This window comes from Sarcophilus harrisii, chromosome X (assembly GCF_902635505.1).
Source record: "Sarcophilus harrisii chromosome X, mSarHar1.11, whole genome shotgun sequence".
In the NCBI taxonomy this organism is placed as follows: Eukaryota; Metazoa; Chordata; class Mammalia; order Dasyuromorphia; family Dasyuridae; genus Sarcophilus; species Sarcophilus harrisii.
The window spans coordinates 9,903,659-9,920,139 of record NC_045432.1 but is presented as its reverse complement, the minus strand read 5'-3'; the positions used below and the strand labels follow the sequence as shown (position 1 = coordinate 9,920,139).

At 39.7% G+C, this 16,481-nt stretch overlaps 1 protein-coding gene across 1 annotated transcript; it reads right to left on the bottom strand.

Annotated features, from left to right (window-relative positions):
- Positions 1 to 9,130: 9,130 nt before the first annotated feature.
- LOC116420305 (mortality factor 4-like protein 1) lies at positions 9,131 to 13,516 on the bottom strand. The gene is made up of 2 exons (XM_031944740.1): positions 10,798 to 13,516; positions 9,131 to 10,736 (listed from the first exon to the last, which is right to left on the bottom strand). The coding sequence occupies exons 1-2, from the start codon at positions 11,225 to 11,227 to the stop codon at positions 9,760 to 9,762; spliced, it is 1,407 nt and encodes a 468-aa protein (XP_031800600.1). The 5' UTR covers positions 11,228 to 13,516; the 3' UTR covers positions 9,131 to 9,759.
- Positions 13,517 to 16,481: the final 2,965 nt, after the last annotated feature.

The window sequence follows — 16,481 nt, the reverse complement described above, 5'->3', positions numbered from 1 at the left end:
ATAGACAATGAAGACGTAACAATCAAATTTTAAATTGTTGAGTAAATCAAAGAAAATTTCTTTTACAAAATTATGTGGAACGTGGCAAATACAGAAATACGCTTAAAAGGATTGCACATATTTAATTTATATCAGATTGCTTACAGTCTTGGGAAGGGAAGTAAGGAGGGAGAAACTATCTTTGAATAAAAGTCTTGAAAGATTGAATGAAACTATTTTTACATGTATTTGGAGAAATAAAATACTATTGAGAAAAAATAAATTTTAAATTATTATAATCTATATTTTAAATTTAAATTTAAATCTTTAAAAAGATAATAATGAAACAGCATACCAAAATGCAGATAAAACTTATTCATCAGGACAAATCATAGCCCTAGAAATATAACTTTACAAAAAAGGAAAATGGGGGGGGGTTAAGGAATTGAACAGGAATCAACATAAATTAGAAAGTCAACAAATGAAAAGGCCCACAATAAGCACCAAAGAGAAGATACTGGAAATTAAAAGAAAAACAGACAAACAGGAAATGAAGAGCCTCCTGAAGTGCTCAACAAAACTAAAAACGAATTGTTTAGATAGTATCCTGGGCCAAGCTACAGAAAAAGAAGGTAGGAAATCCAGTCCACCAAAGAGCAAATGAACAAAGGGAAAGCACAACAAAATTTAAAGAAAGAAAAGAATGATCAGAATTTCTTAATACACATTGATATGCCAACAAAATGGAAAACACACACACACACACACACACGCACACACACACACAACCAGAGCAATTCCTTTCAAATACAAAATACCCAGACTAACAGAAGACCAAAGAGAGTGCCAAAAGAACTCAAGCTCAGAAGAGAAAACAGAATTGTGTGTAGAATCTCTCCTCATCTTAAGGGCTTATTTGCAGCAGAATCTGAGCAGCCTTTAAAGAACAATTAGCACCCTCATTTCCTAAATTATTCTCAAAAATGGAGAAGAAAAGCACCCTCCCAGAATTGTTGTGTGAGACTGCTTAATAGAGTCCTAATAACTAAAACAGGAAAGAATAAAGCCAAGGAGGATGAGACATCAATATTATTAGTGAACAGCAATTCAAATGCTTTCAATAAAATCCCATCCAATAAACTGCAGGGATTCATCTATCATTATTTAATGTAACTCTAGAAAAGCTATCAGTAACAATAAGGAAAGAAAAGAAAAGAAACTAAAGACAAAGAGAATCAAAGAATAGACAAAACAACTCTTAGAAATCCTAAGGAATCAGCAAAAACACTGACAATTAAACCTTCCATCTTTATTGAAGATAAAGGCTTTCAGGCTATGAAATAAACCCACAAAAATCAACATTTCTTTTTAACAACCCCAAAATTTAAGAGGCAATAATAGGAAGAGAAGTCTTATTCCAAATACCTACAATATGCACAAAATATTAGGGCATCGATGTACTGAAACAAAAGATCTAGGTAGATTCCATTTTTAAAAATTGCCTCAATAGCTACAAGAGTATTTCCTGTCTTGACTGGGCTGTTCCAATGTGATAAGAAAGTGCGATACTACCAAAGCAAATTTACAGTTTAAATACCATGCCAATCAATATGTCAAAAAGACACTTGGTAGAACTTGATTTTTTAAAAGATTTTCTTTGGTGAAACTAAAAGAGCTAGAATATCAAGTGAATAATGAGAAAAGGTAAGAATAAAAAGGAAACACTACTTCCAAAGCAGCACTCGCCATATCTCCATCTGAAACTGGTTAAAAAAAATAGAGAAGTAAGTGAATGGAAGAGATCAGATAAGGGCAAAAATGAAAAACAATGGAACTCAATAACCCAGTGTTGGATAAATTAGAACAAATAAATTACTTGGAAAATAACTCCTTTTTAATGAAAAAAAACCGCTGGAAAAATTGGAATGCAGTCTGTCAGAATTTATGCCACATCCCCACAATCAGTTCTAAATGAATATATAACCTTAATATTAAAGATCATATCATAAAAATATTAGAAGAGAAGAAACTTAGATATTTATCTCAGCTGGAAGTAGAACGTGTATTCATCCAACAAGAGAGAGAGGCCATTGTAAAAGGCCTCTTTTAGGCCTTGTACTAGATAACTTTGATGATAGGAAACTGAAAAATTGAATAAATCATATGAAAGCATCTCTCTATCATAGAAAGGGAAGTGATCACATAAGAAAAAAATCTTTATATAGAATTTTTCTATTAAGATGGTTTGGTATCAAAATACATCTGCAATTTAAACTTGCAGGTACTAATCTGTATATGTATGTAAATGTACATGTGGATTTATGTACCTGTACATGTATAGATGTGTGTATCCATTTGTCTTTCTACCTATGACCAAAAAGAATTCCTCAAGAGTGGTCAAAGGATATGAGCAATTCTCAAAGAACAGGTGCAAACTATTAATGGCCCCAGGAAAGCATGTTCCAAATTCCCAGAAATGAGAGCAATAGTAACTAAATCAATTGTAATGTTTTATCCCAGATTTTGCAAATTCTCAAAGATGATGAATTATGGGAAGAGTGAATCAGTGTTGGAGGGATTGTGGGAAGACACACCATTGGTGGATGGAATGTTGAATCAGCACAAAAATTCTGAAAAGTAATTTGAAAGTATGTAAATAAAGTAGCTAAAATGCCTATATTGTGTGATCCAGAGAGTCCAGTACTAGGTTTCTACCCCAAGGAGATCACAAAGAAGAAAATTCCTTTATGTACCAAAATATAGTGTGTGTATGCAGATATGTATATATTTAGATATATATGTAAAGTATAAAAATTGAGTCCATTAAAAGAATTGCACATATTTAATGTATATCAAATTGTTTGCTGTCTTGGGAGGGGGGAGGTAAAAGAGCGAGGCAGAAAAATTTGGAGCGCCAAATCTTACAAAAATGAATGTTGAAAACTATCTTTACATGTATTTGGAAAAATACAATACTATTTCAATAAAGAATGGGAAAGCACTAACCCACCTAACAAATGAATACAAATTTAAGTGCAGTGTAAAACATAAAAGAATTCTATAAAGACAGCACTTTTTGTGGTAGCAAAGGACAGGAACAAAAGCAATTGCCCATGAATTGGGATTAATTAAGCTAATTGTGATATGGTAATGTTGTGGCATATAACAGGGTAAAATAGGAACTGGGCAAAACCAAGGAAAGACCAACAAAAATTGATGCAGAATAAAGAAAGCCGAGCCAAGAAAACACTATTCAACATGACTACGAAAAAATGTATTCCAAAACAAAACATTCCAAAGAAAATATAGCCAGATTACAGAGAATAAGTATTCCCCTCAGAAAAGATATGTGAACAGGTGCTCTGATCTCATTCCTCTCCAGCAGTGGGAGATCAAGAAAGAGGTGGTACACGCTGCATGTATTTTCTTTTCCCATATAGTCATTATTTTCTCTCTCTCTCTCTCTCTCTCTCTCTCTCTCTCTCTCTCTCTTGTCTCTGTCGTGTTCTCTGGTTTTGTCTCTATCGTTGTCTGTCTCTGACTCTGTCTCTGTCTCTGTATCTCTCCCTGCTATATGAAATTGCCCTCTGGGAGGAGGAAAGAAGAGAGATTCTGGAAGAAAACTTGGTGATATGAAAATAAAATATCAAAATTATTTTTCTTTAAACACTACAAATTAGAATCAGGGAATTTGGTAGCTATCAATGGATGAATAGAAAGGTTTTTTTCAGTGTTTACTCACTAATTCTTTAGTTAATTATGCTACTAGACATAGACAGTATGTAAAATGATAGGTTAAGCTTAGTTAAGTCAATTCAAAAAGAATTTATTAAGCTTCTACCATGGGCCAGAGATTATGCTAACTGCAGGGAGTACAAAAAAAGCAAAAAATAAAAATCCTACCTTTAAAAATTCATTTGTAATAGGGAAAGTAACATGCATAGATTTATGTCCATATATTCTATAACCAGTGTTAATGGTGGTAGGATCAGAGGAAGACATTAGCTTCTTGCCTAAGGTTGGAATTGAGCTGAGATGTGAAGGAAGTCAGGTGGCAGGAAGAATTTGGGGGTAATATTCCGGAGAGAAGGGACAGGCAAGCACTGAAAAAGCACCAGTCTGGGAGCTAATGCCTTGTTCAAGGAATAGAAAGGATGCCAGAGACATTTCAGAGCTGTAGAAATGCTAAACAGAAGTAAAAGTTGTTTCTTTGGAAAGATGAACAAAATTGACAAACCTTTATCGGATCAAATGAAAAGAGGGCAGAAAGTCCCAAATAGCGACTGAACAAGGGGAAATTACAGCACAATTAGAATTATCAGAACCTATTATACAAACCATTGTATACCGAGGAAAGTGGGATGCAAAAATTTGAATTTCTTCAAAGATATAAAATATTCAAGGTAGAGGTCTTAAAGAATTAAATCTCAGAAGAAGAAATAATACCAGCTGCAAGGCAAATACCAAATGAAAAACCTCCTGGTCCTGGTGGATTCACTGAAAAATTTTACCAAATTTTAAAAGAACAATTAGTCTCTAAAACTGAGAAAGCACCCTACCAGATTCATTTTGTGAGATAAATAGAATCCTAATAGCTAACCCAGAAGCAATAAAACAAAGCACCATCATTATTAATGAATATCAATTCTAATTTTAAAAATCACGTCAAAGATGTTGCTGTGATTTATGTAAGAAATCATTAATACAATGACAAAAATTCTCTCAATAGCAATAAAGAAGGAAAACAATTAAAGACAAAGAGAGACAAAGAAAAAACTATTAAAACTATTTGCTGATGGAATGATGATTTACTTAGAAATTGTTGGAAATCAGCAAAGATGCCAACTGAGACCAATTAATAGCTTCAGTAAAGTTGTAGGTTATGGAAAACCCACAAAAATCTGTAGCATTTCCATTTAATAACCAAATCCAAGAGGCAATAATATAAAAGGAAATCTCATTCCAAATAACTACAAAATGAATAAAATATTTGAGGATCTATCTACTGAAATATGCAAAAGATTTTTATGAATTTCAATTAAAATATCTTATTAAAGGTAAAGAGTAACATAATTAACTGAAGAATTATTCATTTTTGTGGCTGTGCTGTGCCAAAGTAGAGATTTACCTTTAAATGCCATACTAATCAATAAAACAAAGGGACTCATGATAAAAAAGACCATGATAAAATAGTAATAAGGTTCATTTAGAGAAACAAAAGATCCAGAATATCAGGCAAATACTGAAAAAAGGTAAATATAAAGAAGAGATAACATTTCCAGACCTCAAGCAGCATTATAAAACAGCAGTCCTCAAAACTGTCTGATATTGATTAAAAAATAGAGAAACAGATCAATGGAAGAGATTCAACAAGGGAGAATAAAAAATTGTAGGATTCAATAGCATAAATTAATATCATAAATGAAATTAAAATTCATAACATAAATTATTTAGAAAATAAATTCTTACGTGATAAAATCTGATGAAAACACTGGAAAACAGTCTGGCAAAAATTAGACTTAAACCAACAAGTTAACCATATTATACAATACATTTTAAAATGATTTGTCTTTGAGGGGCAGCTAGGTAGCACAGTGGATAGAGCACCAGCACTGAAGTCAGGAATACCCAGGTTCAACTTTGACCTCAAACACTTAACACTTCCTAGCTGTGTGACCCTGGGCAAGGTTGCCTCACAAAAAAAAAAAAAAAAGTCATCTTAATATTTGAGATTATATCAGAAAAACTACAGGAGAACTAGAGCATAAGAAAGAATAGAAGAAATTACAAAAGAGAAAATATATCATTTGAATTACTGGATACGAAAAAACTTCTGCATAAACAGAATTTAAGCATCTAAGAAGAGACATGATCAAGTTAGAAAAAAATCTTCTCTAAACAATTAACATATGTAAACATCTATTCATATACATAGAATACACATTTAAAAGCAAAACAAAAAATAGAAAAGAATTCCCTAAATGCAGCATTCTTTGTGGTAGATGGCTACAGACCAGAAACTTAGGAATGTCATGGAATGTAAATGTGGTGTAAAAAAAGGAATAGAGAAATGTAAAGGGCTGAAACCCTTAAAAGGTATGTTTTAATCAGATAACTGAGCACTTAAGGCTAATTACCTATTTGACAATGACTCCATTAGCATATGTTTGGAAAATGGCCCTTCTCACAGTTCAGTGCTGGCTCCGTGTTTGGGGTATACAGAGAGGCAAAAGATTAGAACGTGGGGTGAGAGAAGCCAGATTCACTTTTCCAGAGGAAGGGGAGGAGAGAGGTTAGTGGCAGTTTGTCTCCTTCACTTCTCCCCGTAAAGACCAAGGACTTTTACTTATCCTGACTCCGGCTGCTCCTGAAGCCTCCAGGAGCTAGTCCAGACTTTACAGAGAAATATGTAAAGATCTACTTGAACTGATGAGTGAAGAAAGCAGAGCCCAGAAACAGCACACGCAACTGTAAAAAATGCAAATATAAAGGACCACCAAAAATAAGCAAAATTGAATCTTACCAAAGAAGGGATGTGAGAAGACACCTCATGGACTTACATTGGGCTACATTGGATATATTTTCAGACTTTTTGACCCTTTCTGTTTTGAAACTTTTCTCCACCTTTTTCTTTTCTTTATTTTTTTCTCCCCAAATAATCTTTGTTAAATGGGATGTCTCTCTGGGAAGAAGGAGGATGAAGAATACTAGGAAAAATTTTGGTGAGGTTAAAAACAAGATATAAACAACTAAAAATCAGAATCATAGCATTTGATGGCTATGGATGAAAAAGAATTGTCGCATTGTAATAATTCTTTATTTAACCATGCTAGTAATCCATGTCTGAAGAGACAAGTTCAGCCTAGTTAAATCACGAAGCAGTTATTAAACATCTAGTATGTGCTAGACATTGTGCTAAGTCCAGAAGGATACAAAGAAAGACAAAAAAAGAGAGAAAAGTTTCTTCCTTCAAAAAATTCATTTTGTATTGGAGATAACCTGCATAGAACTATGTATATCTGAGCTGTCTACCACCAGTGATAATGAGAGGTAAACTCAGAGGGCCACATTAACCTCCTGCAGAAGTGTGTGAAAAAGATAATAATTTTAAAAATCTAGAAAGGGAAAAAGAGATCAGGTTTGAAAGCCTTTAAAAATCAATCTGATGGACAGAAGCAGCTATACCCAAAGAAAGAACACTGGGAAAAGAATGTAAACTGTTTGCTTTTTGGTTTTTCTTCCTGGGTTATTTCTACCTTCTGAATCCAATTTTCCCTGAGCAAGAAGAGAACTGTTCGGTTCTGCACACATAGATTGTATCTAGGATATACTCTAACCTATTTAACATGTATAAAACTGTTTGCCATCTGGGGGAGGGGGTGGAGGGAGGGAGGGGAAAAGTTGGAACAGAAGTAAGTGCAAAGGATAATGTAAAAAAAATTACCCTGGCATGGGTTCTGTCAATAAAAAGTTATTTAAAAAAAATCAATCAGAGAATTTTGTTTTTGATCTTGGAGGGGATAGGGAACCACAGAAGTTTATTGGTTAGGAGAGTGATATGATCAGACATGAGTTTTAGTGACTAAATGCAGGAAGGAATGAAGTGGGGAGACATTTGAGGCAGGCAGAATTCCCCCCTCTCTTCCCAAGTTTTCTATGATGATTTAAACCAGAGTGGGGTAGTGTCAGAGGAGAGACTGGGACAGCTATGAGAGAGGTTTTGAAGGTAGAAACAATAGGTGTGAATGAAAATGAGTAGAGGATTGGAACTCAGTTCTGGGGGATTGGAAGGATAGTAAGACCCTCGAGAGAAACAAAGAAATCAGGAAGAGGAGTATAAAATGAGTTCATCTCTGGATTGTTAAGTTTGAGATGCCTATGGTACACTCAGTTCAAGATGTCTAATAGAGAGTTAAAGGGAAGAGAACTTAAAATGTGATAAATAGCCTAAAATTGGGAATTCAAGGCAGGTAGAGAATCCAGAGCCTGTTTGGTGGGATGTGAAACTGGTCTAACAGTGTGATTCTATCAACATGTAAATTCAAAGTAATCAAACAGCCTCTAACAAATTAACAATCACCTAGTCTGTAATTTACAGTCACAGGGAGTTGACTTGGGCACAGAGAAGTTAAGTGACTTATCTAAGCCAGAATGAGTCTCAGAAACAGGACTTGATAGTGGACATTCAGAAGGGAAGAAAACATACATTTAAGTGCCTACTATATGCCGGTCATTGTGCTAAGCAATTTGCAATTATCTCTTTTGGTCTCCCCAACAATTCCCATTTCTATAAGACTTTCAGTTTTGCAAAATCTTTTCCTCCATGCATTCCCAGGAAGCAGATGGTCTCAGCATGACTCTCCCTATTTTACAAACACTGTTGATGTTCAGTGAGTTGAGCTTTTCTCATTGTCCATTTCTCAAAGGCACTAGTAGTAGTGGCAGTTTGAGAATGATCCAACTCTCAGGTTAATTTATATGACTTGTTGATAATCTATAGGGTGTGTGTGTGTGTGTGTGTGTGTGTGTGTGTGTGTGTGTTTGTGCTCATAAGAGATACACAGGGAGCCAACACATGTAAGGTAGACCCAGGACTGTGAGTGACCAGTGCAATGATTCCTGGGTCCTGCCTAAGCTATGGCCAACTAAACCCAGCTCATGGGATTACTAGGACACTGAGAAAGGGGACCACCTTCCCTCCCCTGAGGATAAGAACAGGAAATTGCTAAATAGTGCATTGATGTTACCCCCACTGTTTGGGCCTCTGAGGTATAAAGAAAAAAGATTGAGCAGTGATAATAGACTTTATGAGGCCTCCAGCTTCTTTCTTAGGAGGAAAGTCCCAATTTTCATTTATTTCTTGATAGCTGACAGCAGCAAAACCCAGTCTTATTCCCTTGCCCCAGAAGTGGTTTCTAGACCTAGTACCACCATAGAAACCTCGTATGATTACCTTGAAGGAATGAGGATGTGCCTGCCTCCACCCTTCCCTGTTTTGGAAGGTCCAGGTCTCACTGGGCTAGAATGGGTTGGTGCAAGAGAAAAGGGAAAGCTCATTCTTAAAGTGATTACAGCTGGGTGGGCACACTAGGTTCTATTGGAAGTTAGAGAATGATAAAAATACACACACACTTTTTTTTTCAACAAAATCAATATATTTTCAACATGTGTTAAACATCTTTGAAAGAGGAACTTTCCTAGACATCTGTCAATACAGATGAGGATTTTCTCCTATCACGTACTTATGCATCGGAATCAACGTGGCAAATATCAGAACAGTTTTAGTCATTGGGACATAGAGATAAAGCATGTGGAAGACCATCAAAATCACATTGCAAGAAGGGGCAAGTAGAAGGAGCTCCATGTGCCAGATAATCCAATATACCCATACCCGGTTAAAGTGGTGACATCTTTGGCATCAACAATCATCAATCAAGTTCTTTGGTCACTGAGTATTAACACAAGTCCTCAGTGCTGAGATGGAACCGGCGGAATGCAAGGCCCACCATGTCTTGTGGTCATCTACGCGGGCAGGCAACCTTCCTCCTTGGCATCCCAGTCTCTATGTCCATCACTGCCAACACTAATTACTGTCCCATAAGGAGAGAAGAGGCTTCCTCCGTGGAAGTAGTTAATAGCAACTTCAAAGGAACAAACAAGCACCCGAAACAATGCAGATACTATAGAGGAGCGGGTCATTTTGGTGAGCTATGGGCTGACATACCCAATGGAGAGGCTCCGAGAAATGCTCATCTGGCAGGAGCCAAGACTGCCAAGCCCCTACCCAGCTGTTTGCTGGTACTCTTTGGTTGCCAATTGGTAATCAATGGGATCAATACACAGCAGAGAAGGATCGTTTGCCAGATATTCCAGGAAATCTTGCAAATGGGTCAGCAACACATTGAGACTCCTCTTACCTAGTGAAGTACAGGACAGCATGGAACTCAACTGTGGGAAGAGGCGCAGCAGGTGGGCACCTCCATACACCTGGGACATTTGGGCAGTGGGTTGGCTAATCAGGATCTCAGCATACTGTGGCCTCTCGAAATTGTAGAGGAGCTGGGTCCCCAGCACCAGATCAAAGTACTCCTTGATCATGGCCATCAGCTCATTGACTGCGAGCTTCTTGGCGGCAGTCCCAGAGTTTTCATGGAAGGAAGCATACTCAGTCAGGATGGCGTCAACAGTCTTTCTAGCTGGAAGGGTGAAGAGCTTTTTCCCCAAGGTCACCAGCTCCCAGTCTTGAACGAGCAAGGGCTTCAAGACCTTAGGTAGGTAGACCTGGAACTCTTGTTGGAAATCCCCAGCGGCCCTCCTCCCTCTCCGAAACTTGCGCCTTTGAAAGCGGGACCTCCCCCTCCCCCGGCTTCTCCTTCTGCGGCCCTTCTTCTGGGGTGGCGGATGCTCAGCCACCGCCCCGCAGGGGCTGCCCTCTGACGACGTTACGGGACAATCCTCCCGTTGTTCCCTCTTAGCTGCCATCTGGAGAGCGGTATCACTGTCCAGCTGCATATGGATAGCAGAGTAACGGAGCAGACGACTCTCGGGCACCCACTCATACTCCCACCCCCCGATTACAACAATGGAGTAGAGCTGCTCTTTGGAGAGCTCCATTCTGGGGTTTGAGTGCTGCTGACCCAGCGGGAGGGCACTGGAGTGGGCACTTCTGGGGCTAGAACGGGAGCTGGTATCGTCGTCCTTGCTGGGGATCATCAAGTCCTCGTCCCCCATGAGACCGCTGCTGCTGCTGCTGCTGCTGCTGCTGCTGCTGCTGCTGCTGCTGCTGCGTGCTGCTGCTGCTGCTGCTCTAGCTGCTACTGCTGCTGAGGTGTTGGCTTGGGCTGGGTCTAGGGCTCCTGCGGCTGCGCTTGGGACTGGGGCTGCGGCTGTCACTAGGCCCAGCCTCCAGGCCATGAGGGTTAGCCTCGACCTCCACCTCAGACTCGGCCTCACCCTCATCCCCATGCTCCATCTTTGCCTCTTCCTCGGCCTCGGGTGCGACCTCAGCCTCAGACTCTCTCAGGGGGGCCGCCACGGGAATCACCCGTTCTCCCCTCGGAGGACTGAACCCCTCCCTTTGGTAGCGCACCAGGTATCTGACTTTCATGTCCTCTGAATCTGAGAGGACACACTCCCCCCTGCGCATCTTGGGCCCCCGGAAGGTCAGCACAGGTTCCCCCTCTTGGATCATGGGCAGTTCCCTAAACTGCTGTCCCTCCCACTCCCCTTCAAATCGGGAATCCGCCATTGATCAGAGGGCTAGGGTCTGGGCCACCTTCTCCGACCGTTTCTGCTACCTCACAGTATATCTCCCGCCTTTTCTGATCTGGCTGGTGGACCTTCCGGCTGGACCCACTGGACCCTCTGACAGACTCTCCGGTTGAACCGTCTGACTGGATCGGCTGGATACTGGACAGGAACGGCTGGCCGACGAGACAGCTTGGACCCTCTGGCCGGACCTCAGCCTCTCAAAGTCCTCCGGTGTCTGGCTGGAATCCGGGGACTGTGGCGGCAGGGGGAAGGGTCACAGGCCGAGCACAGAAGCTGCAGAGTGCGGAGCTCGTAGACTAGCTGCCGACCATGTGGCTCCCCCCAACGGTGTGTGGGCGGGCCGTGGCGCTTGGCAGCGTGGTTGAGGGGAGGGGGGAAGAGAAGGTTGGCGCAGCCGGTGGGGGGGGCCAACATACCTCTCACGGGGCAACATAGCAAAGTGGAGCCACGTGCTGTCTAACAGTTGCTGCCGGAGGAAAAGGTGGGAAGAAAGGGGAAGCTGGGGGGCAAGGATGTGCAACTGCCTAAACTTTCAATGATGTGGAGGGAAAATCCGCCTCTAAAATTGAAAGTCAACGCCTCCCTTCCCAGCCCGGGCCTTCCTCTCCATGGGCCTCAGTTTCCCCATCTGTAGAATGTAAAGTTGTACATTGGGCAATAGCGTTTCAACTACATCCGGGACTTACACCCCAGCTTGGATTTGGGGACAATTTGGAAGACGTTGGATATCCTGGGACAAGATAAATGCCTCCTCGGGAAGTGAGCAGACATGACACCACCAGCCACGGGTGTGGCCAAGTGGGAGGAGGAGGGGAGACTCAGTTATCCTGTAAAATATGTTTTCTTTTAGCACCTATCATTTTCCCCTCATCCTCTCTAAAAAGACACTTTCCAAACAGACATTTTGCCAGTGGGCGCAAAACAGCCCTGTTAGAGACACCCTTTCACAAGAGGGAACACAAAGTGATAGTTTTGCCCCCTCCCCAATTAAAAAAAAAAACAGAAACAAAAACCAAAAAAATGGTGGGATTATGAAATTACCTTTTTGTGTGATATATTTATGGTCCTGCTCAGGGGTCCCCCTTTTTATTTTGAGAAATAGCAAACACACACATATCCTGAAATCTAGACCTGGGGTTGCATTTCAGCAGGTGCTGATGAAATCTTTGACATCATCATTGACCTGCTTTGGGTCTAACCCATCTTGGTGGTGCCTCAAAGTCATTGTCAAGCACCTCAGTTCTACCTGGCAAATGTGGGGAAAGAGTCCTGGATGGAAGCAAACCCAGGCATTCGGCCCAATGGCCATTGCATTCTTCTTTGGATGAGAGACAGCAAGTGGGATGTTCCAGACCCAGAACAGTTATTCTAAAAACAATACTTTCACTGTAAAAATGTACTTTTCATTCCCTTGTTCCAATGTTGAAGAAATGGTTCCCTTAACTTCCCCCTGCTTCACAGCTGAAAGTCTATTGTCATTTACACCTCAAAACTTGCTGACCGACCCCACTTGGAGTTTTCTTGACAAAGATATGGAGGGGTTTGCTTTTTCCTTCTATTGATTTGACAGGTGAAGAAAAGGAGACAGACAGGGCAGACAGGGTTCTTGCCCAAAGCCACCCAGCTAATAAGTGTCTGAGTCAGGATTTGAACTCAGGAAGATGAGTCTTCCTGACCCCAGGCATAGCACTCTAACCACTATACCACTTGGCTGCTCTAAAACAACTGTACTCTGAAATAAATGTTTTTTAAAATCAACATCATAGACACAGCTAGCAACTTTGCATATTCCAAATTGTAATGTACATTATCCATGGAGTTGAGTCCTATTTAAAATGTCAAATCTATTGAGATGGAACCTACTTTATCCTTTTGGGAGGCTAAACTATTTGAATTCTGTGAAATTAACAAAATCATCAGAGGTGGGGGGTGGCAGTAGATGGACCGTCTCTAAGGGCCCTTTCTACTTTTCATCCCTGATCCCTTGGACCAAGACTTTGTTCCCTGGGGTGGGATGAATATTGTATTTGGAGCTGAAGGTCCTAGGTTCAAATCTATGCCATGATCTCTCCCATCTGTGTGTCCTTAAACAAGTTCCTTTCCATCTTTGGGTCTCAATCTCATCCCCTGTAAACCAAGGGGGTTATGAATGGCTTCTACGGTAATGTTCAGCTCATAATCTACGGTCTTGGGGCCCCTTTGACAATGGCAGGACCTCTGTACTCTGCCTTGGCAAAACTCCTGTGTGGTCTGAACCCAACTGAATTGGGATATGTTAAATAAATACAATTCAATATAATAATATAATAATGTTAATTGTTAATTAATAATATGATAATAATGTTAATATGTAGTTTTCTAAATTAACATGTGTTTCCCCAAGGGATCCATTCTTATTATAGTTTGACATCACTGGATAGAGTCATAGACTAGTTGAGTGACAAACAACTGAGATGTTATAAAAACAACTTTATAAAGAGGTTGTGAGAAGCTAGCACACCAATGTATTTTGTGAAGAGTATTCCCAGAGCTTAATGAGGAAAGAAAAAGGAGAGAAGACTAATTTTGAGCAGAAATGTTAAGAGATTTGAATCATTCAGTATCTGCCCTGAGTTTTGAATGATTGCATGTTTTAAGAAGGGATAAACAAATTGCCCTGTGAGGTTGTGCCTGAGGCACACTTTGGGATCTTTTTCTCTTTCTGTAGGAATTTTGCTGATATTTTAATTAGATTTATTTATTTTTGACCAGGTGAAAGAGGAGATTCTTTGCCTTAATTGTTACTTAGCCTTAATCACTGAATGGGTGTGGCCTCAGTCAAGTGAGACCTGTGGAAGACCTCAGCTTAGAAAGGCCAAGGTCTGTCATTGCATCCAGGGCCATCTCCAGTCGTCCTGATCTATATCTGGCAACTGGACGCGGATGGTTCTGGAGGGAAGGTGAAGCAGGTGACCTTGCACAGCCCTCTCTCACTTAAATCTGATTCAATTGCATGTCATGGTATCAACTCCCGATGTTACGTTCTTTTTCCAAAATGAAGGACAGGCAACAATGATAACAATGACTCCCTGCCCTCCTTCCCCTGAACCATAAACAGCAGATACCAATTACCCAGTCATATTGATGAGGTCCTGGGTAACTAGGTTGGGTTGGCAGAGAAAGCCTGAAGCGTTGATAAGATGATAATAACTGTCTGAGGCAAACAGGTAAGGGCATTGATGAGGATCAGCTCAGTCTTACCAACCTACTCCCTGTGGAAGTCTTGGGTAACTCTACCTTACTGTAGACAATCAGAAATCCAAGTTATGATGCCAAACCCTTTAAATCGTCCTTTGGCCTGTGGCGTCTTTGCTGAATGTCTTTTGGGTTAGTCCAACACGGTGTTCTGCCTTCTGCTATCTTTCTTCCCATCCCCTCCTCCATGCCTCGTGGTGTATTTCCTCTCATCCCTTTCCCCATGTCTCATGCTGTTTTTCGCCTTATAGCTAATTCTTTTAGGGTGCTAACTTCCTCTAGGGCTTTAGTCTGCAGTCAATGGCATACTCCTATCTCATGGTGTATTCCTTTTCTCCTGGTTAATTGTGAGTTCCAATGGGGAAATTTGTCTTTTCCCTCGTTAATTATTAAAAACCCCTTTCCTTGCTAACTGTATACTCTCCTAAATCTGTTTTACATTTACCACCCCTGGGGCCTATTTTACCTCTTCATTTTCTCTATAATCTCTTCTCATAAATACATGTACCTTTTGTCAAGGAGAAAGCTCTTGTGAATTCCTCATGTGTGATTTGCTACGGAACCTCATCGTTTGCAGCCCAGTTGCTCTCCTGAATCGCATCCTTTGGTGCCAAACCAGATATCATTTGATCTCTACCTCAATCTTATCAATATGAGAAAGGTGGAGGGGGACTGCCTTCTGCCTGGGACAAACCATGCTTTGGATCCCATTAGGCTGCAAAACTCTTTCTGGAATATCCCCTATCCTCTCATCTTTCAAAAAGTGGTAGATACTGATTCAGTCCAGATAAAGAAGGAAATGAGAGCCAAGGGATGAACTGAGGCAGGGGCCCGGTATGGGAGGCTGCATCAATATTGAAGAAAAGGAACCAAAATCTAGCTTCTACCTGTTCTGCTCCCCCAATGAGCCACTAAAGTCAGGGACCCAGACTGGTATACCCTAAATCCCTTAGCCTTATGAATATATTTATCAATAGAGAAAGAGAAGTGAGAAGGTAAATAAATGGAGACTATTAGGATGAAAAGACTAATGAATCTATTATTGCAAGATGAAAAATAGTGAATAGTTAAAATAAGATAAAGATAAAGCAATGGAAAGAATAATTTAACTAGAAGGAAGGTTATGTACTAAATCCTCAAAGAAATTATGAAACCTTATTAACAAATACTATTTAAAAGTGAACCAATATCTGGGAGGAAAAACAGAAATCTATGGACTCCCAAGACATGAAACAAAAATGAAGTGAGAACTCGATATAAAAATTTTGAAATAAACAGAGGTCTAGATTTAGAGCTCTCAAAACAGAAATAATATCTCTTTTGTGGTTTTAGAGAAAGTATTCGACATGGCTCTAATTTTTTTTAAACCTGATTAATGAATTTTTGTTGTTAAACAGATTTAGAATCTAAAAACACTAAAGTGGAGGAAACTTGGATAGGAAAAAAGCAAAAGACACCAAAATTAAAAGAAAATATGATCTCCAACAAACCAAAGCAATTGATTTCGAATACAGAATGGACAGTGACATCCAGTATAGCTTTAGGAGAACTAGCTTTTCTATATCACTTGAAGGTTGATAACAACTAGAAAATGAAATTACAGAATAGAGGGGGGGAGAAATATCAAAGACAACGAAGCAAAAAAAAAAACTTCTTAGAAAAGGGTACTCTCTCTGATCCTATGACCAACAAGTTGTATGATGACCATGTGACTACCTAGATTTAGGCAGAAACTTTTTTTCTCAGTCTACACTAACTTTCAAAAAACAACCAAAAAAGGGGAATTATCTACTAGAGGTAGAACAATTACTGCTGTTTCTACAATACAAGAAAGATTATATAGATAGAATGTTAGAACAGAGATAGGATAGATAATAAAATGGAAAAGACAAATAAGTAGCAATAGATAAGATAGAGATGGGATAGCTTCGATGTAAATTTGAAGTGAAAACAGTCAATACTCAAATGGAGGTCTTTAATAAAGGCAAGTGAGTTGA

What these genes read in the sequence shown, in the direction of transcription:
- LOC116420305 (XM_031944740.1), bottom strand. Translation starts at nt 11,227, where the DNA reads ATGGCGGATTCCCGATTTGAAGGGGAGTGGGAGGGACAGCAGTTTAGG. An exon ending in AAGCCAACACCTCAGCAGCA is followed by an intron (nt 10,737 to 10,797) that starts GTAGCAGCTAGA and finishes GCAGCAGCAGCA; the next exon opens with GCAGCAGCAGCAGCAGCAGC.